Source organism: Camelina sativa, chromosome 12 (assembly GCF_000633955.1).
Source record: "Camelina sativa cultivar DH55 chromosome 12, Cs, whole genome shotgun sequence".
In the NCBI taxonomy this organism is placed as follows: domain Eukaryota; kingdom Viridiplantae; phylum Streptophyta; class Magnoliopsida; order Brassicales; family Brassicaceae; genus Camelina; species Camelina sativa.
In genome coordinates, this window is record NC_025696.1 from 8,445,700 (window position 1) to 8,469,133 (window position 23,434).

Below are 23,434 nucleotides of genomic sequence, written 5' to 3' on the forward strand. Positions count from 1 at the left end.
AACATTTGGTATGAAATTGTACTATAGTTTGAAACTCTTAGATAAAGCAAAAGATGCATACCATTTATAATTCAATTCCATATCCAGATATCCTTAAAACCACAACTTCAAAGTTGATTGCGGATGTTTATAACAGTAGATATAATCAAACACATAGATATGACTCTCACAGGCTCTAGGCTCATCGCATAGTTAGACGCAATTCTTCTAGTCCTAAACACAATTTCTTCCGAGTTATCTTTTTGAAGTAGCACTTCAATAAAAAGGTCTTAACTCAGTTTTCTTCTTTTTCAGTTTTAGCACGCTAATATACATAATCAAAAAATCAGAATGCATGATCGAAAATCAATAAAATCTAATGATGTATAATTATATACCTTAAGTGCGTCCATTTGAGCCTTCTTGGCCATAAAGTGCACAACCTTTCCAATATATCTATATTAACATCTTTCAATTACATTTTGACAATCTACCTTTTTTGTTAAATTTAATTACATGAAAGGTTTCTGAAAACAAATATTCCAAAATTTTATCTTATGTCCATAAGTCTAAATACTTGATTCAAACATAAATATATGAATATCTTTTCATTTTTCTTTAATTTTCTATATAAATTATTTTGAATTATTATATTATACATTTACTTAATAATAGTTGTGATTTTTTCTGTATATGATGTGATTCAAATTCTTTTAAACTGACAAATATTACTCAATCGATGAATTAAAACATGTTTCTATAATGTTCCATATCGCTTGAAAATAAAGCAATGGTTTAAAGTCATACCCCCATTCAAATTTATAAATTTTAGTTTGTTTACTTCGGTTCTTTATCTTTAAAAATTAGACTTAAAAAATTAAAATATCATTAATTCAGAGGTATATGGGTTAAACATCATTTCACTAATTTGTTAATATTATTAAGAATAATAGACATAACTTATTAAGTTGATTAAATTAATATTATGTAAAAATTCAAGTTGTTTTGTGGCATGTTGTGGGTTAAATCATAAAATTAATAATTAAAAGATAATTATACAATCTTAAATACTAAACAAAAAAAGAAATTAACATACAAATACAACTTAAAATTTACATATTTTAGTTACAAATAACTTCAGCGCGATACAAAATCTAGTATACTTTAAAACATCAAACTGGTATGAAAACTTTGTACGATAAAATTCTATAACCACTTTTTTTTCTCTCTAAATAATTCTCTTTCTAATATGAATTTACAAAAATAGTAATTACAGACTGTTATATTCTTATTAGGAATAATAATTACAATTTTTTTTATTAGGATTACTAACTCGGTTTTTTTTTTTTTTTGTATATTCAGTAGAACCTCTATAAAATAATACTTGGTAAATTAATTATCTTTATAAATTAATAAATTTGTTCAGTTCCAAGTTGGGGACTAGTGTAATTTTGAACACAATTTCGAAAATATAATAAGATAATAATTTTTTTGAAAGTCTTTTGTAAATGTATGGTCTCATCAATACTCTAATTAATAATTATAAAAATTTATTAAAATATATGTATATATACACATTAATCTTTGTTAGAGTTCATTTTTAATATTTTTACTCTATAAAAATCTTTGAGTGCTATCTTCAAAACATGATAATTATTATTTTCTTTTTAACTGATTTTATAAAAATATTAGTTATCATGATTAAAATTTGTTTTTTACCAAATTAGGAAAATTTTTCTATAAATTATGAATTTATCTAGAAATTAAAATCTATATAAATTAATAGAATTTCATGTTAATTTATAGAGGTTTTACTGTTGTTTGTTATAATTTCTTTAACATGTTTCGTAATCATGAGAGTTGAAATTTGAAAATCAAGGACTATATAATAAGATTAAAATTTAATTGTTACTAAATTGTGAGATTCCAACCCAAAATTCCACAATCACAAAGCAAGTCGTGTCTTAGGGTTTTGCCTAGTGAAGATGCTAGAATCAGCCAAAAATAATTGTGGTGGGAGAATAGAAGAGATGGTTTGTGATTTTGAAGACAGGATCAGCGTTTTATCTGATGATTTGCTTGTGTCGATATTGTTGCTTATCCCGACTAAAGATGCAGTAGCCACCATGATTTTGTCTAAGCGATGGCGGTTCGTCTGGACGATGTTACCTTCACTTGAGTACAAAGAAGACAACAATGATGATGATGAGAGCAAGAAGAGCGTTTGGTGGTTTCTTATAAAGTCATGGGAGCTCCACAAAGCACCTGTCTTAGAGACCTTGTGTATGGAACTCGGTCCACGATGTCCTATTGATGCTAGTTTCGAAAATTTGCTTGCAAAGGCTGTTGATGGCCGCATGCATAAGCTAGAATTCGAGCTTCGCTGGTCCGCTGGTCCGCTGATCCAACTAGGTTGCCTAAGAGCCTCTACACCTGCGAAACTCTCGTGGATATGACTCTCTCCCACAAGATTTCTCGTGGATTTCCCTTCTTCTTGTTGCCTCCCATCCCTCTTACATCTCTTCCTTCACTACGTGGTGTATGAAGACGAGGCTTCTCTCGTTAGTTTCCTATCGAGCTGCCCCGTTCTTGACGAATTGAGCGTGAAGAGAAAGAAGGATGATAATGTGACAAAGTTTAGCGTTAAAGTGCCTACTCTATCGTGTTTATCGTATGATAACTCTGCGTCATTGCCAGATAACTATTATGACATAGATATCTATCGTGACATATATAACAATGTCAATGGTAGGTGTTTAGTTGTGGATACTCCAGCATTGAAATTTTTTAAAATCACTGATTATTGTAATGATGATGTTTATATCGAGAACATGCCTCGTTTTGAGGATGTTTATATCAATGTTGTTCAGTCTTCCTCTAACATTGACAAGCTTGTAACATACTTTTCCTCGGTCTCGTCTTTAGAGTTGTCTTTGATGACCGATGATATGGTAACTCTCTTTTTCGCTTTATGCTCCATGTTATCGCATTAATGTTGGCTTGTTGCATATTACTTATGTTTAATTATTTTTATTTTGTTTTCTTTCACCGTCGCATGCAGATTGTGTGTTGTAGCGACATCAGATTCTCTCAGCTTACAAAGTGTAAGATATCTCCATGTAACTCGGACTGGATGGATTCACTTGTACCTTTTCTTGCAAATACTCCGGAACTGAAGTCTCTGACAATTGATTATGTACGTATATCCCTCACCATGGACTTAACTACTGTATATATATAAAAAAGCTAACGTGAGCTAGAATGCTTTTAATGTATTAAAACGTATTGTTGTTGTTTTTCAGAGAAGAACCTATGAACCCGCTATCGCATCTGCTACGTGGACTGAAAGGGGCTCTTATCCCGAATGCTTGTATTCAAGTCTGGAGAAGTTTGAGTTAATAGACTACAAGGGAAAAGAAGAAGAGAAAGAATTGGTGGAATTCATCCTACTCTGCTCCAAGTGTTTAAAGACGGCGACAATCTATCTGGGAACAAGCTTAGACCCTCTAAACAAAGACAACATAATGGAGGAGCTGACTCAGCTGAGTGCTTGGTATAGATGTTCTAAAACATATCGGCTTCTGTTCGAATCTATGCAAACAATTGGAAACTAATGACTTTTTGACCATTGAAATTACAGTTTACTTCTGTAAATTCAAAAAAAAAGAAATTACAGTTTACTTCTACTCCAAACTTAAAAAAAAAAAAAAAATTCAGTATAATTTCAGTTCAGCTCAAGAAAAACAGAATGCTCAGCATAAATAGAAAGACAACAAGGAGTCAATCATCACTCGACAGATGTGGAATTATGCATGCTGATCCCTTTTAGTAACATAAACCCATCCGAGAATCAAAGCACTATTCCAGAGTTTGCATATTGTGATAATACAAAAAAAGCTAAATGAAACTAACCACAAACAAGTATTGAAAGTGAATGCTAAAGAAGGCCTGCAAATGTCTTGCTCGACAAAGTGATTCCTTCTAGAGAGTGGTCTTTTTCCGAGTCTTTAATCAAAGAGTTGCTTTTGCTACTCCATATACAGTTACAGAAGCTTTTTGCTGATTGATATAAACCTCATCACTATTGACCTTGTTTCTTGAAGCTCAAATCGACATCTTCATTCATCTGCAGCCAACAAAACAGTTGAGACTTTGAGAAAGCTTTTTCTATCCTGTTGAATTCAAGGGTTTTGAAAACTTACCGATTTCTCAACTTCTTTGGCTTTATCTTCGTTGAACCCGAGCTTCTCCAAAATCTGGCGGGCTGCTGAATCCTTTTGAGACCAAATCCCCAGAAGCAAGTATGCCGTGGTTAGTTCACCATCCACAGCTATGAACAAACAGTTTCAGTTAGATACACAATATAATGGATGGGATACAACGACGACCAGACAAATATTAAGAAGGTGTTGTTTATGCACACCTGATTTATTCTTCTCATCAATGGCCCAGGCAATGGCCTTTTGAGCTGGTTCAGTTAGAGGTGGATGCTCTGGGCTGAAAAAGTACATGTCTGATTTACCTAGCAGGCTTATTGTCTCATCTCGCACCTTAAAAAGTGTGACTCCATTCCCCCTCAGGAACTTAGCAACTGTGCTAGTGCCTGAAATGAGAAAAAGAGACTATAACAAGGTTAATAAACGTCAGTAAATCACATAATGTGAAAAAACATCACCATAACTGCCTTTTGAATAACAGAACTAAGAGCTGTGGAATCTATTTCGGATGATTCTACCCAATTCAATTCTCTTGCTTGTTTTTCAACAAGAAACAGCATAAGCATTTCCACAACTGAATATAAAGTTTCAGTTTTCTCTTTTCGTGAGTAACAAAAAGATAGTAGCAAATAGTCTCATCCCACATGGATTTTGTTTTATAGGAACAAACAGAGCCTAAAGTTAAAAGCTATGCTCAGAATCAGTTAAGCGGGTGAACTGAAGCACAAAGTGAGACCTTTACCAGCATTATCTTATACAGTTATCTCAAAACAAAATGTAAGACTTTCAGTTTCTTGTTTTCACGTTTGACAATTAAATTCCCAAATTCTCCTCTAGCAAGCAATATAAGTCACTCCACAACTGAATAAACAGCTTTAGTTGTTAATGAATAAGTTTCAGAAGAAGAGAAGCAAAAAAAATTCCCATAGGAACAACCAATCATTGGAAACCCTCGCTTATACATATGTTAGGTTAAGTAAACTAAGATGAGCTGAAGCACACACTTAGGCTGAAGCAATATTCCTCAAAACTAAATGCAAACTTTGAACAATGACAAAGCATAAATATTCAAGGCAACAAAACGAACTCCCAGAAACCATAATCTAAACTAGACGACGCAGTAAACACAAAGCTGAAGCAAACACAAGTCTCAGGAATCACAAACCTTCGACTAAAATACCCATGAGAATGGCTTCAGTACCAGTGCTTGGATACTTGAGCTTCCTAGCCTCCAATTCTCCCATTGCAAGTGATTTTATAGCTCTCGCTGACCATCTAAAAACGAAACAGATAAAATCTCTCATCAAAACAATTCAAACCTAGAATTACAAAATTGGGATATGTAATTTCGTGTGAGACTCACTTTGGGATCTTATCCGAAGAACCATTCTCTGGTTGCCTGAAAAAAAAAAAAAAAAAAAAAAAAAAANAAAAAAAAAAAAAAAAAAAAAAAAAAAAATCAACATTACAACCCTAAGCTTTCAATTTCAGTGGTGTAAAGAAAAAAAAAACCCAGAAAATATCAAAATAAACAAAAAAAACTCACGCAGTTGGGACGTTTAAGACTGTGCTGGCCGAGGTCAAGCACCTGTGCTTGGAGACGAAGCTGTGGCGCGACGGTTGTGTCACCAGAAGCTTCTTACCTAACAGAGAAGAAGTAAGCGGAATCCGAGAAGAAGAAGACGAAGAGGAGAAAGATCCATTTTGTCTGGAAACAAAGATCCGAGGATTAGAGAGCGTCAAAGGGATAAACGATAGCGTGTACGACGCCATTTTCACTCTGAAGATGAATCAAAGCTTTGGTGAGAGTGGTAGAGAGAGAGAGATAGACGACTATTACAGACCAAACTGTTCTTTTGCAAATCAATCCCTCAAATTTACATAACTTATACCATTTCGACTAGTAAGAATAAAACTCAACTCATAACTCCAAACTCCATTTAAGTAAAAAAAAAATATAACTTTCAATCTCAAGAAGTATAGTGGAACAAATATGATCTGAAACAATCCTAATCCTAACTCACCGTGGCTGACAAACAAATCTACAAGTGAGTTTATAATAATCGGTTTATCAGTAGTAATCAAGAATCAGATTCATAGTGTATATAAGTCGTGTAGTGTAATATTTTGCTCTCTCAGCCTTGACTTTTCAAACAAGGTCAAGTTGATGAGCTTTTCCTTTTCGTGCCTTCGATGTCTCTCCTTATGAGTTCCAATACCATTTCGTTCCATGTATCGACCGGACCTGGCATGCACCAGTGCAAGCAGTCTTGAGGCGGAGGCCGTCCATCTGGTCCCCTTTTAGTGATCTTGTTCGGGTCAGGGTTCCTGTACGGACCAGGATGACCATCGTGGCGATATCCAAATGCTTCTGTAATATCCATCAGCTTTAATTTTGGCTTCAAGTTATCTGCGACTTTATCCACAGCTTGTTTATATCCCGTCGCCTGCTTCTCGTGCATTATCTCTGTGAATCCGTTTTTCACTAGTTTTCCGGAAACGATGGGTTCTTCTTTCCCGGTGCATGAACCACCTGTGTTCCAAGCACCACCTTCGTAGTGATCAGGTGAGAATGTTCTCACAATGGTCAAACCGCTGTAGTTCGGGTGTGTAGCCATGGACTTAAGGATTGTTTCAACTGATATTCCGAATGCATCCACGTTATTGACTTTCATTGGTTTTGTTTTGTCTGGCCACCATAATTGGCCTCCCACGATCTCGTCTTTCAATACGTAGACAGACTGCTTTGCAAACCAGTGCCCTGATGAGAGGACAACCACGTCGAATTTCGGGATAGCTTCCATTATGCGCTCATCAGGTAGATCCAGCTTTAGTTTTGTGACACCTTCAGGAGCATAATCGAATTTTTCGTTGAACTGATGGACCAGCCAAGATGACCATATACGGGCAATCATTACTGATGATTTCTTAAAATACCACCTCTGCATCTTTCGGCTCCCTCGATTGACTGGTGTTTCAACCTGAAAACAGAAACCTACGTACGTTTATATAATATACAATTTCATGAAGCTGAATAAAGCAACATAAGAGATCTTTTATATTGTTTTTTTCACCAATATTTGAATTACTTGCCTGCCAAAGAAGGCACAACATGGACTCCATCTGATTTCGAGCTACTGAATCTCCTATAAAGGCTAGTGTCTTGCCTCTCATTAGTTCAAGAAATTTCCTGGCATCAAATCGAGGAAGGTCACACTGAGACGGTTTCCATCTCCAATTCTCATATCCCTTGTCAGGTCTTCCATTGCCCTGGCAGTTCTGCATCTGCGTCAGGACAGGGCAAGAGTTGTTCGTGTACAGAGGTCCTCCAGGGTCATAAAACCAACTACCTTGATACAAATCACACTCTACAAGCAATCAAAGAATTGAGTAAGCCATAAACTCATATAACAGAAATATAAAACATGGAACAGCTAGAATCCTGAGAAACAAGGGAAACTGACAAGAACAAAACTATTCAACTGCTTTTCTTACTCCAATTCACCAAAACATAGAGAATTCTCAACCAAAAGCCTAGAAACTTGAACTCCTAGAACAATATGCTCAGACCACCTTTACAAAGCCCAGCCCTCACTATCTGCTCCTTAACCAACTTAAAAGTCTAATCTGCTACATTCAGTCCTTGGCTAGAATAGATACACTAGCCTATAGCTAAGAGTTAAGCCGCTGAACTTCTTTAGTACTATCACAAACACAAGCCTTTTGCCATAGAAATGCAAACTCAATGTATAACATCCCGTTACCCGTTTTCTGTTTATATCAAATTAAGCTACCACGAAAAGCTACGTAATGGAATCTAGTGTACCTGGTTCTTGTGACGCAGTTTCAGAGTCATCATCATGTGGAGGAGATGATGATGCACTTGGAGTTTCTTCAGCCTTGGTGTCATTGGCTTCACCTTCATCTGACGGAACATTATTAATCTTCTCAGTTGTATCCAAAGAAACCTTATCCTCTTTTTCTTGTGTCAACGGTTGTTTCTCCACCTGCCTATCACTATCAAAATCTGGAGGTGGCAAGTTTTTGCTAACGACATCCGGTGAGCCTGAGCTAGAATCAGGAGGCGGATTGCTATCAAACGCATTGATGACGTCGCTACTCTTCCGAAGGCCTTTAACAGTATGGTTGCTCAAAATCAAAGGAGCTTCAACTTGTTCAGGAGTCCCAATTCCATAAAACACGCCACCAACTGAAGAACTGTTTGGATACGAAAGACGAAGCAACAAACCAAAAACAAAAAACGAAGCCAATCCGCCAATGGCAATGGCAATAGTAGACACCTTCCGAGGGAATCCAGCGGCGAATATAGAATTCCTAGGAGAACCAAAAGCCATGGCTAACCCCAGAACAAAATAAAAGAACAGAGCCTCTCTATAGGTGATGATAAGTCACTACTATCACCATTCCTTTAAACAAAAAATGTGTATTCTTCAGTAACCATGCAAAATCCTCCCACTGAACTTTAAGCGCAATAGATCTCCTTCTTCTTCAGGATCGAAAACACTGAAATCTGGAAAAAGTAACTCAAATCAAAATCATCGATCTTAATAGATTTTAAAATCAATCTAATAAAGGAAACTTTTGTTAAACATTCCATCTAATTGCACAAATCAGAAATCAAAATCCAGAAGATAATGTGAATCCGACTCAGATTCAGCTCCAGAAAATGAACAAAGCATTTACGTATGCACCGTCAGATTATTCACAAGATTAATCGAGAATAGATCCAAAAACGAACAAAGAACAAAAGAGAAACTAAGGTACCTTGAAACACCGTCGTCACCAGAAAAAAAAGCAAATGATCTCGAAAATCCTCCTTGTTCGTTTTGTTCGTGAAGCGAGCTCGCTTTAGAAGAAGAAGAAGAAGAAGAAGAAGAAGATTCACAAGAAATCCACAACAGTGAAGAAATAGTAACAAAAAAGGTTAGTTATATATAATTAAAGTTTATAAAACCAAGTTTTTAATTAATTAATTATCTCCCGTCCGGAAATAATTAAGGGAGTACGAAATCGATTTTTTAATCATTTGTTTTCTTCTTCCGGAGAGCCATTAATGCCGTCTCTGTGTGTGAATGAATTGTGATTTAAAAGCGATCGAGACGGCGCGTACACAGCCACGCGATCATATGTTAAGTTACCATACTACCCTTTCGTGTTGTTACCACCAAAAGGTCAACACCGCATGCGTAGATTTCGAATTTCTGCGATATCGTTCGTTCTTCGTAAATAAAATTTCTCTCTTACGCGTTATTGTGTTACTAACGAGTAATCATATATACACGTAAAATATAATGAACCAAGCAAATAAGAAAAAAAAAAAAAAACTTAATTTATTGATGAATATTGCAGCATTGCATTTTCTTAATACAATTTCATCATAACAAAACAAAAAAAATGACTTGGAAAAATAGCTTCAATTTTAGATGTCTCCAAAGCTAGGCACAAGTTTTGATCGATCAGCGCGACAGCAAAAACCATATACTACAACCTAACATGACGATGATGACTAATACACCGGTGGGGATTGCGATATATTTTATGAGATTTGCAGATTCCATATTGTTTCTCTTAAAGGCCACGATTACATATATATACTGTATATGTATTTTCAATACAACTCATGTATTAAATTTTTAGGTTTTACATTTGGTCAGTATAGAATGATTAACTAACAAAATGGAATATTACATTTAGTCATTAAGGAGAATAAACTAGGAAACATGGAAATTTTTACTTTATTACGATACTTTATTGATCCTCATATAAACACATATGTACATAAGCATCTAATGATTTACGGCTAATGCAATTTTTTTATTTCAATACATTCTAAATTTTCAAGTTGTATATATTTAGTTCATCTTCTTGGCTTCTTGCTTACCTTAACACTTCTTTTGCGCCCTAAATGCGAAATTGCTTTTAATAAACATAATATTATAAGATTGTTTTTGATGGGCTGGACTTTTTATGATTTGAGAATTGATTCGTAAATGTTCGACTAAGTTACCCAAGAATGACATATTTGATGACTGCATTTGTGAGCGCGGATTTATAGTTCGTGCTAGTCAATCGAGACGGCACGTAATTTCGAATCGAATGTCAACAACAGCACATGTGTAGATGTCGAATTTGTGATATCAGATCAAGTTTTGTTCATTGTTATTGCCTTATTGGGTAACGACGATCGATGAGTTGTTTCGTGATAATACATAGTTTTATTTTCTTTTGTTGATCATACAAATAAATGATTTTATTTTCCAAATTAATGGCCTTCACAAATCACAATACACATACATACGTACCTTCATTAATCCAAGTAACTTGAGGCTGAAAGCCTGAAACCCCTACAACCGTAATGGTCACTCACAAAAACTCTTACTGTGCTGTCTGTGAACGGATTATAGTTTTTGCTAGTTAATGTAGGACATGTAGTTACTAGTTTCTACTCATAGTAGCACAGGCATTATTTGAATAATTGCGAAATCAACTGTTTGTAATCTATACGTCATGTACATAACCCCCGTTTAAATATTTAAAGTTTTAAACTATGTCCAATCGGTTGAAAAAGTCAACCAAGCTAGAACACAAGTTTAGTATCAAAAGTTTTTTAAACCTTTTTTTAATTCGCTCATAACTATTTTTTAAGAAATTTTTTAATGAAAAATATTTCAAAGTCGGTTACTAGTTATTAAACTTATTTTTATTTGTGTACTAGAGGATTCATCATCCAAGGGGCTCTTATCACTTCAGCTTCTACCCATTGATCAGACCAAACCTTGATCGAGGACCCATTTCCCACTCTCTTAATCAGACTTTTAATTAACAAATCTCTCCCAAATAAGATATTTCTCCAGGCAAATGAAGGTCGAGTACCCAAAGGAGCTTTCAAAAAATCTGAATAGGGAAAGTACCTTGACTTTAAGAGCTTAGAGAAAAGACAATTTGGATACTGAAGGATTCTCCAAGCCTGCGTCTTAGCTTAGAGAAAAGACAATTTGTAAGCGGATTATATATAGTTCGTGCTAGTCAATCGAGACGGCACGTAGTTTCGAAGGTCAACAACAGCACATGTGTAGATGTCGAATTTGTGATATCAAATCAAGTTTTGTTCATTGTTATTGCCTTATTGGGTAACGACGATCGATGAGTTGTTTCGTGATAATACATAGTTTTATTTCTTTTGTTGATCATACAAATACAAATAAATGATTTTAATGAAAAACATTCAAAAGTCAGTTACTAGTTATTAAACTTTTTTTTTTTATTTGTGTATACTTGTTCTTATTTTTTGACAACCGACATGTACTTCTTTTATTTACCCACCTTGCTATAAGACAAGTAAAATGGACTAGCTCGCTTCTGACCTGATGCACAATATTAGACTACAATATACATTGTGGTCACGAAGCATGAAGATTCCTTTTTTTTTTGTCAAGTAATGTAGAAGACATTACACATCGCTTTTTAGGTGATGACAAACCAGGGAAGCTCCTAAAAGAGATAAGGTTACGATCGTCGACTGACTCGACTTACAAGTATATAACTTTACGCGCTTATTCATTGACCAAAACCAAATCTTACACAGCTTCGTTTCTATATATATTCTCAAGTGGACGTAGATATGTTATATAATAAGCACATTGACATTTAATAAGCACATTGACATTTGACTACATACATATTTAGTAAGCTCATTGACATGTCACATGCAGGGTTGATTCTAAAAATATCAAGAGTCCTAATCGAAATACAAAACAGGTCTTACTAAAAGAACTATATATAAATCAAACTTCTACTTATAGCAACATTTTATTGGTAATGGACAATTACTGAACTAATGAAACGTGCATGGTTAGTTAAACTTCTACTTTTTATTTTCTTTTCATATATAATTTTCTAAAAATTTTACAACCTATACACACCCTAATTAATACATCATGTATGTTTGTAGAATGCAATTTTTTTTCTGGATTATTGGTTTAAAACATATCAAATGTTTCTGTAAACTTGAGTGAGTCGCTGAGAATATATTATCCATCATAAATATGGTACATCATACATGTGGAACTATCTTTTGTGTGTGGATCTGTGTTAATTAAGAGTTAGTTAGATCAGATCAATTGATATCATTTGTAATGATGTAACAAGACCATAATAAACCATAGTTAATTATTTTTTTGGGGAGTTTTGACTTTTGATTGTTTAATTGTGGAGGAACACAAATTCATATATTTCTTGGCTAAGTTAAGACTTAAGACCTGGTCTACCTCTCTAAAACAAACCTTTCAGCATCACTCAAAACCCAAAAGTCAAAAACTCGAGAATCATTTTTTCCATTTTTGTTTCAAAGACAGAAAGATTCTTAAATTGAGACTCTCACTGTACACACTTCGACATCTAAGAGACAAATTGAATAAACAAAAAAGGTTCTGAAAATTGTGAAGAAGAGAAAACGAAGAATGAGATTTGGAAAGGAGTTTGTGTCTCAAATGATCCCAGAATGGCAAGAAGCTTACATAGATTACGCACACCTCAAAACCATTCTTCAAGACATCCAAGCTTCCCGAAAGAATTCAGATTCCAATAGCCAGAACACTCCTTCCTTCGCACGCAACCTAACTAGACGGTACAACCGCGACGCCTCGGTCTTTGAGAATCACGACATTGTCGTCAACACTGTGACACGGGACGAAGAAGAGCCCGAGACGACGACGACGACGACGACCTACGAGACTACGTTTTTGAAGGCCGGGGAAGAAGGTGGAGACTTTGAGGTTACCTTCTTTAGAACCCTAGATCGAGAATTCAACAAGGTCAATAACTTTTACAGGCTGAAAGTGGAAACAGCGAGGAATGAGGCTCTGGCTTTGAACAAACAGATGGATGCTTTGATTGCTTTCAGACACAAAGTTATGGATGAGAAGAAACCTTCTGTCTTTGATTCAGTCTCAGTAGACATCAATGGCTTAGCTTCTGAGGCTGGATCATCTTCCAAGGCTAGAGAACACAGTAAGTGAGTTTCAATTCTCACGTCCTGTTTTGATTTCAGTTTTTTGCTTTGTGGAGATTAAATGTTTTATAAATCTTTATGTTTTGACAGGAGTAGCGTTAGCTGATCTTATGAGGAACGATGATGACACATCGAAAGAGAGTATTCTTGAGCGCATCAGGATGAACAAGACTCGAGAAATAACTCCTCTGTCCGCAATAAAAACCATCCTCAAGGTCCATAAGCAGGACGAGCTCAAATTCACAAGAGAGAATCTCAAGGAAGTCGAGAAGCGACTTCAGATAGCGTTCATTGAGTTCTATCAGAAGCTTCGACATCTTAAAAATTACAGCTTCTTGAACGCTTCTGCTGTTTCCAAGATCATGAAGAAGTATGATAAGGTACTTAACATTATTTTGACAAGCTTTTTTTTAAGTGACATTTACCCAAGTTTACTATAATGGTTGATATGTTCTCCTCTTTAGATAGCCAAACGAAATGCTGCGAAACTGTATATGGAAATGGTGGATAGGTCTTACCTCAGTAGCTCCGATGAAGTAAGCATATTTAACTTTTTTAATAATACATCTTATTCTTCTTCTATCTACAAAAAATGCAACTTGAGCTTTGACTATGTGCAGGTTCATCAACATTTGCTAAAAGTTGAGTCTATTTTCATTGAACACTTCTCCAATTCAAACCGGAGGCAAGGGATGAGCCTCTTAAGACCAAAAATAAACAAAGAACGTCATCTTATAACGTTTTCCACCGGTATACATAGCAACACTACGATATCAAATCTTTGACATGTATTGTCAAGACTAGTTCATCATTTTGTTCTGTTTTGTTTTAGGCTTCTTCTTCGGATGTGGTGTATCTCTCATAGTAGCTCTTGGTTTGATCATCCATGCCCGTAATATCATGGGAACACTGGGACAGAGAACTTATATGGAAACAATGTTCCCTCTTTACAGGTCAGTGGAACCCAAACACTTTCTCTCTGTAACATTCTTGAGATGATATATACATTTCATTTGCAGGTTCTTTGGGTTTGTAGTTTTGCACATGATCATGTACGCTGCTAATATATACTTCTGGAGGCGATACCGTGTGAATTACTCCTTCATCTTTGGATTCAAACAAGGAACTGAACTTGGTTACAGACATGTTCTACTTCTCAGCTTTGGTCTTGGTACACTTTCTTTGTGTGCTGTCTTAGTAAACCTTGACATGGAAATGGATGCTGAAACAAAAGACTACAGAACATTCACAGAACTTGTTCCCCTCTTTCTCCTCGTCGTAAGTTCCTTCTCTATTTCTCTCTATCATTACAACTTATAACTCAAGTTACTCAAACGTTAATTGTGTTTGATTGAGATTGTTTCCTCTGCATCATTACAGCTAGTGATCGCCATTGTTCTCTGCCCCTTAAACATTTTGTATCGGTCCAGCCGATACGTCTTCCTCGCAGTTCTGTTCCGCTGCATCGCTGCACCATTTTACACGGTAACAACAACAACTTCTGATACACTCATCTGAACCAAAACACAATAAATAAAATGTTACCTTTTTTGCAGGTGAATCTTCCGGACTTTTTCTTGGCAGATCAGCTAACAAGCCAGGTTTTGAGAAAATTTGGTACTCCAACACTCGTTTCATACTTATTTGATCGATGACTTCAGATGTAAATAATCAATGCAGGTACAAGCACTGAGGAGTCTAGAGTTCTACATGTGTTACTATGGATTTGGAGATTTCAGACATAGACGACGAAACACGTGCACATCAAACATTGGATTCACAACATTCTACTTCATCGTTGCCGTCATACCTTACTGGTTACGACTTCTTCAGTGCATTAGAAGAATAATAGAAGAAAAAGATCTGTGTCATGGGTACAATGCCATCAAGTATCTCTTAACCATCATCGCAGCGTGTCTCAGAACAGCTTATACTCTAAACAGAGGAACCACATGGAACATCACAGCTTGGGTATTCTCGGGAGTTGCAACGTTTTACGGAACTTACTGGGACATAGTTGTTGATTGGGGATTGCTTCAAAGAGGATGTAAGAACAGTTTCTTGAGAGACAAGCTTCTTGTTCCTCACAAAAGCGTGTACTACGCTGCAATGGTGAGAGCAATCAGAAAACAACAATATATATCCTCTGCTTTTTGTTCTTCTCTTTACATAATGTAGCTTCATGTACTTGGCAGGTCCTGAATGTTTTGTTGAGGCTAGTGTGGTTGCAAACAGTTTTGAATCTGAAATTCTCTTTCTTGCATAGAGAAACTATGGTGGCGCTTCTGGCTTGTCTTGAGATCATACGCAGAGGTATCTGGAGCTTCTTCAGGTAAGCTTCAAACAATTAGAAAAGGTGTTTTTCCATTAATTGATCTACACTCTATTCAATTAAATGTTCTTTTTTGTTGATTAGGTTGGAGAATGAGCATTTGAACAACGTTGGGAGATACAGAGCGTTCAAAACTGTTCCATTACCGTTCAACTACGAGGAAGATGGAGATCATAACAATTAACTTCACAAGAAATCGTTGGTCTTTTACCAAAACATCTTTGATACAAACACTTAACCTAACTTGGTTAAAGGGTACAACAAACGCAGAAAAAAAAAGACATTTGTACCCGTTTCATACTACTCCTTTAGATTTTGACAAGATCAAAATCATGTCATTCTAGTGTCATAGGTCTCCATTGTTTTGATAGGGAATTTGTTGCATTTAAAAAAAAGAAATCGAATTCTTATAAAAAAAGGTCTTGTTGTAAAATGTAAATACAAGTTGAAGGCCATTTTAAATTGCCATTCAAAAACACATGCCATTAAATTAATTTTACGTTTAAGTTTTTTTTCATGTTACCGAATCTCTAAAATGGACTTAAACTTACCCAAAATTTAAAGAATATTTCAATTTCAATATTTATCGTTTTGTCCAAAAAAGAGTATTTTTCAATATCTTTGTAAGTCATAACAGACCAATGATGGGCTTCAATGAATCTTTAAGATTTGTGAAGGCCCAAAGATGATAAACGTCGAAATATCTGGAAACCGCTTAAAATAAATCTCTCTGATATTATAAAGGCTCGCCTGCACAAAACCTTCGATTAGGGTTTTAGTCTTCTTCTTCATAACAAAGTTGCCGCTTCGATCCCTAGGAGTTCATCGTCGTCTAGCTAAAAATGGGTTTCTGGGGTTAGTTAGTTTCTCTCTTCTCATTGTCTTCCTTGATTTGATTTTGAGATTTTTGCCTACAATACGATTCTTGGGTTCTGATTATGTGTTGTTCTTAACATATGCAGGACTTGAAGTGAAACCTGGGAAACCTCAAACTTACAATCCCAAAAACGAACAAGGAAAGATTCACGTCACACAGGTACTATAATCTTGTTCCTTGTACCTTTAAATCGTTAAGGTTGGAACTAATTTTGTATCTTTGTGTAGTCTTTGTTGTGAGAGTCTGAAAGTGTTGTTGATATGTATGTGTGTATGTTTGGTTTTGCTATTGTTATTATTCAGGCAACACTAGGCTCTGGTTTTGCCAAAGAGAAGAGTGTGATTCAGTGTTCCATAGGAGACAAGGCTCCTGTTTTCTTGTGTTCATTGTTGCCAAACAAAATTGAATGCTGCTCTCTGAATCTCGAGTTTGACGATGATGATGAGCCTATCGAGTTCTCTGTGACTGGTGACAGAAGTATCCACCTGTCTGGATTCTTGGAGTATTATGATGAGGATGAGGATGAAGATGATTATGAGGAGGATGAAGATGATGTTTCGTATCCTTTTTTATTGTTTTCTAGCTTCCTTTGCAAAATGATTCTTTCTTGTTTTTAATTATTGGACTCTAGAATCTTAAAAGTTTTCATTGCGACAATATTTAGAGATGGTGTTGAAATCGGTGAATCTGAGTCGGACGATTCATGTGAATATGATAGTGAAGAGGAGGATCAGTTGGATCAATTTGAAGACTTCCTTGATACCAATCTTGAAATGTATCGGAATGCTTCTGTCCCAAAGAGTGGAGGTACTTTTTCTTTACAGAGATGCTTATCAGATATATGATATAGCATCTTAGTACTTCTCGTTTAGCTTCTTTTTTGCTTGAATCGTCACTCTTGTCTTATTGCTACAAAGTTTCAAAAGGATGATTTAGCTTTTCAATCGTATATCTGTAAACTTGAACTGGGTAGCTCCAGGGTACAGATCCGCTTCTACATTTTTGTTTGATAGTTATATTTACATATGATCTGTCCTTGTGCTGTTGATATAACTCTTAATAATTTATTTTGCTAGTTGTAATTGAGGAGATAGAAGATGAAGAGAAACCTGCCAAAGATAGTAAGACAAAACGAACCAAGAAGAGTCAAGCTAGCGAAGCTGCGAATGCAAAGAAACAAATCGTCCCTGTTGAGAGTGCCCATGTTCCAGTTCTGGAAAGCGAGGATGAGGATGAAGACGGTTTACCTATTCCCAAGGGAGAAGCATCTGAACCAGAGAATAAGTCGGGTGAGAAGATGGACTTAGATAATGAAGAACAAGGTAGCAACAAGAAAAGGAAGGCCAAGGCTGCTGAGCAAGATGGTGGACTAGAAAGGTACTTTTCTCTTTGGTCTCTGCTCACTCTAAAGATATTGTGAACAGATTTTTTATTAGAAAAAATATGGTGGGGATATGAAAATTTGTTTCAAAATCTGTTTCAGTGGAAACAAGAGCAAAAAGAAGAAGAATCAGAAAGAAAAGAAGAAAGGGGAAAGTGCCTCAAAAGAGGAAGCTGATGAACAAGTTAAGACTGGAAATGTGCTCAAAAAGCAGGAAACAAGCCAAGTTTCTCAGTAAGTAGATATTTAAAGAAGGTTTTATGAATCTACAACGATTCTTTCAAAACCTTTTCTCATCTAACAGATTTCTGTGCTCCTTATGGTATTATTGCAGGGGTGAAAGCTCCCAGACCCCAACTAAATCTGCTGAGAAGAAAAACAAGAAGAAAAAGAACTCAAGTCAGGAAGCTACTGTGGAGAATAATACCATTTCTAGTAGTGCTGAGAAGCAAACCCAAGTGGACTCCAAGTCTTCTCAAGTACGGACACATCCAAATGGGCTCAAAATTGAAGAGTTGAGCATGGGCAAGCCCAACGGCAAGAGAGCTGATCCTGGAAAACAGGTATGCATACTTATAGTCATACATTTGCATACATGATATTAGATGATTGCTGCAATGTCATATAGATTATGCAACAACATGGTAGTGTGATAAGAATGTGGGTATTAAGATAATTGACATCGGATATGAAAGAGCAAACTATAACCTCTAGGAAGTGAGCAAAGTCTAACATCTATCCACATTGGAGAGAAAGTGAGCAAACTAATGCCCCTAAGAGCACCCAAACCGTAATTAGTTGTGAAGTCTACCCAACTGTCTTTGTGAAAACGGTTTAAACCAAAATCCTATCATAGTGTCAATTATTTTGTGTGTTTTCCAAATATTTTTGGAGCTCATTCTTTTGTGTCTGAGTGCAGGTTTTTGTCCGCTATATTGGAAAGCTTCAAAAGAATGGGAAGATATTTGATTCCAACATTGGAAAATCACCTTTTAAGTTCCGTCTAGGTTGGTATTTCTAACTGGATTCAAAAATAAGAGCTTTGGTAATTGGTTGTGTGACTAGTACTTGATACTTATGTGTTTGTTGTAACACGCAGGTGTTGGACAAGTCATTAAGGGATGGGATGTTGGCGTTAACGGTAACCTAATTTCTTACTTGTTTTCTTCACTCTGTTCAACTGTGAAGCATGTCGTTTAAATCTCATGTTTTGAATTTCACAGGCATGCGTGTTGGTGACAAAAGAAGGCTTACAATTCCTCCATCAATGGGGTAAATCATTTTGAATTTATCTTCTTCTTTTTTTCTTATGATTGTGATGTTATGTTTGAACATATAATGGGATGAAAACATTATTTTCTGTGGCTTACAGGTATGGTACGCAGGGTGCTGGTCCCCAGATTCCTCCTAACGCTTGGCTGTCGTTTGAAGTCGAACTAGTTAATGTTCAATAAACTTCAGAAACCACCGTTCAAAGATTGAATCTATGATGTTATAGCTGCCAGAGATTGAATATTTTCTCTCTAACTCTTGAATCTTTTGAAATATCTTTCGTGGTTCCCATCAGACAAATAACATTTTGTTACAAGTTTTGTATTGTGTTTTCCTTGCTTCATTTTTTTCCTATTCCAGATAGCTTTTAACCAAAACTTGAATCATATCAGACAGGTTCCGTGCTAGATCTGATCTTTGCTATTATTCACTAGATCAGATAGTAGTTACAAATTTAATTATAGCTGAATTACACACCTCAGTTAAAGAATGAAACATCTATAATTGATTCATGGTTATATAACCTATTTGTACCATCAAATGATTCATATGTGAAATACTGAAATGTCTCTCTCAGTGCCTTGCGTGTTGCGTCAAATCAAAGTGACGAACGAACTTGTCATTTTGGTACCGTCAGAAAATACTTTGACTGGTTTCTTGTTCTGCAAGTTCTTTTTGACTGTTATTATCATCTTTTGACCCATATTTTGTTTTTTTACAGGTTAACATTGATGATCCTCTCAAGACGTCAATATCGAAAGAGTGCAAAAAAAAAAAAACCCAACTTGAACTACAAATTATAACCAACAGAGAGATACTAGAGTTTCAGAACAAAGATTGATACATAAACAAGATTTATCATCCTATTCTTAACTAAGAAACTACCTCAAAAGGATTCATAGAGATCTCTACTTTTCTAAACGCAATAAAACCACAACATATTACTCCTTTAGCCATGATTCTCTGGAAGAGACAAGCTTAAGTTCTTCTCAATAGCAGAATTGACCTTCTTCAAGATCTTTTGCCACTCTGTCTCTTCCCCTGTTTCCACACATTTTCAAATAATCGTTACTGAATGAACACTTTTTTTTATAATTATAAGACAAAAGAAAGATGTTAATTTTAAGTATTTAGTACCTTGGAGAAATGCTTCTCCAGTAAGCTTCCTTCTAGCTTCTTTCAAGAACGAAACCACTATAGGATTCATTCTGTTATCCTCTGCTCTAAGACAAATGTCTCCAACTTTTGCAGAAGTCACTTGGTTAGCCCAAGGACCTTGTTTCCAGTAAACTTTGAAACTGCACCCACACACTTCGCTCCCTTCCTCGTCACGTTCATGCTTCGTTCTCTCAACCTAGGCACAAACAAAAACGGATCAAGAAGATTTCAAAATATTATTAAACCGGTGCATGACTACTAATTTCAAGACTCACCGTGACGACGATGGCATCGTAGAACTTGACGTCGCCTGTGACGGAAGGGAACGTGGCGCAAACCTTGGTTCCATCAGTGACAGTGGGACACTCAGTGTCTTGCATCTGAACAGAACAAGCTCGAAACCTCTCTTCAAACTCTTGAATCTCGTCTGAGCTCTTGAAATCGTCGGAAGGGTAAAACTCGTCGAAATCACAAGTGAACCCGTTGAAGCTAATCAACAAGGCGTCGCACATCTCCGCAACCTCAACGGCGTACCAAGCTTCGTCCTCCGGTGACCGGAACTCTAGTTCTGGCCAGTTTTCGTCACACCATTCGACGTCATCGGCGAAATCTCCGGGTATCGTTGGACTAGTCTGATAAGACATTAGAGTTCAACGATACCCGGAGATTTCGCCGATGACGTCGAATGGTGTGTTGGACTAGTCTGATAAGACTAGATGTTTCACTGTAAATAGGAATAAGTTTACATTAGATGTTTGATAAGACTAAATGTTTCACTGTTGTTTGAAACAGTGATGTTTGATAGGAATAAGTCTGATAAGACTAGATGTTTCACTGTAAATAGGAATATAAAAAGTCAAAAAGATAACTTTGAATTCACAGATTAACATCTAAAAAAACTACCAATTGAAAAAGGATACAAACTCTACCAGTCAAAATACTCGCAAAATTACGTTTGTATCCCTTTTTCAATTGGTAGTTTTTTTTAGATGTTAATCTGTGAATTCAAAGTTATCTTTTTGATTTTTTATATTCCTATTTACAGTGAAACATCTAGATTAATAATGTTAGAGATTAAGATGTTTTAAAATTTATAAAGATATTAATTTATGGATATTTAGTAATTATTAATTTAGAGAGATATTTGTCTAATTTCGTAAGTTTTTATTTATTTATTTATAAAACTGAAACTAAGGTTTTTGATTATAAATTAAAAATATTCTAGAACCAAATAGAAATAAAAAGATAATGATCATGTATTCAAGGTTACACCAAAAATTCCGGTATAATGAAAATATTAGAAATAAATTCTAAACAAAATTAATGCAAATTGAAGAAAATATTAATTTATACTACTAGTTTTATTGTATATGCTATATCAGTTTTATATATATTTAATTTTGATAACCTCATTAAATGAAACCTTTAACTCATGTTTTAACTACTTTCTTGATGATTCATTATGATTTTCACATAAATTAAGAAAAACATCTAATGTTTAGCTATAATTATACTCACTTTGTATCATAAAAGATGATTTGCTAGAATTTTTCTTGTATCACAAAGATTGATTTTTATCAATTAATGCTAAAAAATTATAAGTTTCAAGAACCATTAAATGAAAATTTTAAAAGTTGATGAACTACTATTAGTTAATAGTTATGAGAAATTTTATTATAAATAAATTATGCATCTATCTCTAAACATTAAATGTTTTTCTTAATTTATGTAAAAATATTAAAACATAATTCTTTGTGACACAGAGGGAGTATTATTTCCTTATAATAACACATTTTCATAACTATTAACCAATAGTAATTCATCAAACTTTTAAAGTCTCATCAAATTTGGTTTGATCTCGTTCATTACCGTTGTATTAGTTGGTCCTAAGCATTAAAAAAAACATGGAAACAGTCAAAGAAAAAGATAACAATAAGTTACAAAAAAAAAAAACAAGTTTTAACCAAATTATAGCTTAATGATTCTTGAAAAGTTGAAATTTATAATTTTCTAACATTAATTGATACAAGTTTTTATAAAATCAATATTTGTGATATAAGAAAATATTCTAGAAAACCATTTTTTGTAATGCACATGGAATGCCCTTTTGGTATAACATACATAGTTGTTGAAAGAATATAAGAAACCATTTATCATACTTATAACAAAAGATAAAACTGAAAACTTATATGAATAATATAATTTACTGATATAATGATAGGTTTGAATTTTATTAATATTTTGCATACTATTTTAGTATTCAATAAATTTAAGTTGTGTCATTAAATTTTATAATAACTCTATGATTTCAAAGAAGTTTTAGTAATTACAAAAATAAGTTAGTATAGATCTAAATTCATAAATCAAAAATGTAATTTGATTGGTCTTATATTTAACAAAGAGGAAAATACATAAAACCCCTAAACTAAGACATATTGATAAATAAGTGCAACTAGGCATACATATTTGATCAAATATGGCTTTCAACTTTCTTAAAAGTGACATCCATTATCAATCAAAAATTTTACAGTTAAAGTTTAAAATATAAGCCTATATCAACAACCCCAACTAAAATCACCTTGATAACATATTTGTTTGATCGTTGTGAGTGTTAACTAGTTTGTACGGTTTTAAAATAGGTCTATGTAAACGAAACTTCCACGGAAATGAAATGAGACATTGAGCGATAGAACAAATATAGATCGATCCATTCATTTTTCAGTAGATTTTGAGTTGAAAGTCTCAAAAAACTTGACAAAACTTCAATCATGATTACTAGTGACACAAACAAACTTAATAAAGCCTCTTTCTTTCGTATACCAATGTAAGTTATATAAACAAACGCTTAAATCAAAATTTATACCTTATCTCGCTTTGGTGATATAACTTGTCACCATGTAGAGATGCTTTTTCGATTAATGTTTTGAGACTTTCTCTCTTCAGAAACTTCTTTCAAGTTCTTGTAGATCTAACATTCTTGCAATATATGTAGAGAATGAAACAAGAAAAAACAAACATGGGAGTTAATGGGTGAGAGAAAAAAGAAACATGAGTTGGTGGGAAGTTACCGCACTAAATCACTAATCATCAATTTACTCTCAACTAACTCATCCATTACATATTTAAACCGATACCGTTAACTTAATGAATGTATATTTCAATGTGATAACTTATACATCATTTGAGT

General features: G+C 34.8%; 5 protein-coding genes and 1 pseudogene across 5 annotated transcripts; 3 read left to right on the forward strand and 3 right to left on the reverse strand.

Moving 5' to 3' along the window:
• On the forward strand, positions 1,965–3,593 carry LOC104733311 (annotated as a pseudogene).
• LOC104730901 (ATP-dependent Clp protease ATP-binding subunit CLPT1, chloroplastic) lies at positions 3,711–6,022 on the reverse strand. Its single transcript, XM_010450141.2, has 6 exons — positions 5,743–6,022; positions 5,560–5,595; positions 5,362–5,471; positions 4,403–4,582; positions 4,182–4,309; positions 3,711–4,105 (listed from the first exon to the last, which is right to left on the reverse strand). Exons 1-6 carry the CDS (start codon positions 5,967–5,969, stop codon positions 4,061–4,063), a joined length of 726 nt encoding a protein of 241 aa, XP_010448443.1. The 5' UTR covers positions 5,970–6,022; the 3' UTR covers positions 3,711–4,060.
• LOC104730902 (protein trichome birefringence-like 18) lies at positions 6,113–9,258 on the reverse strand. Its single transcript, XM_010450142.1, has 4 exons — positions 8,982–9,258; positions 8,023–8,727; positions 7,290–7,564; positions 6,113–7,177 (listed from the first exon to the last, which is right to left on the reverse strand). Exons 2-4 carry the CDS (start codon positions 8,549–8,551, stop codon positions 6,356–6,358), a joined length of 1,626 nt encoding a protein of 541 aa, XP_010448444.1. The 5' UTR covers positions 8,552–8,727; positions 8,982–9,258; the 3' UTR covers positions 6,113–6,355.
• On the forward strand, positions 12,495–16,053 carry LOC104730903 (phosphate transporter PHO1 homolog 4-like). Its single transcript, XM_010450143.1, has 11 exons — positions 12,495–13,226; positions 13,318–13,607; positions 13,692–13,763; positions 13,848–13,977; positions 14,060–14,180; positions 14,247–14,505; positions 14,608–14,712; positions 14,784–14,828; positions 14,908–15,339; positions 15,423–15,559; positions 15,644–16,053. Exons 1-11 carry the CDS (start codon positions 12,677–12,679, stop codon positions 15,741–15,743), a joined length of 2,241 nt encoding a protein of 746 aa, XP_010448445.1. The 5' UTR covers positions 12,495–12,676; the 3' UTR covers positions 15,744–16,053.
• Positions 16,295–19,446, forward strand: LOC104730905 (peptidyl-prolyl cis-trans isomerase FKBP53). The gene is made up of 11 exons (XM_010450144.1): positions 16,295–16,414; positions 16,522–16,595; positions 16,739–16,995; positions 17,101–17,243; positions 17,513–17,813; positions 17,920–18,051; positions 18,152–18,380; positions 18,737–18,824; positions 18,917–18,958; positions 19,041–19,089; positions 19,190–19,446. The coding sequence occupies exons 1-11, from the start codon at positions 16,402–16,404 to the stop codon at positions 19,269–19,271; spliced, it is 1,410 nt and encodes a 469-aa protein (XP_010448446.1). The 5' UTR covers positions 16,295–16,401; the 3' UTR covers positions 19,272–19,446.
• Positions 19,767–20,891, reverse strand: LOC104733312. The gene is made up of 3 exons (XM_010452897.1): positions 20,523–20,891; positions 20,227–20,443; positions 19,767–20,130 (listed from the first exon to the last, which is right to left on the reverse strand). The coding sequence occupies exons 1-3, from the start codon at positions 20,889–20,891 to the stop codon at positions 20,039–20,041; spliced, it is 678 nt and encodes a 225-aa protein (XP_010451199.1). The 3' UTR covers positions 19,767–20,038.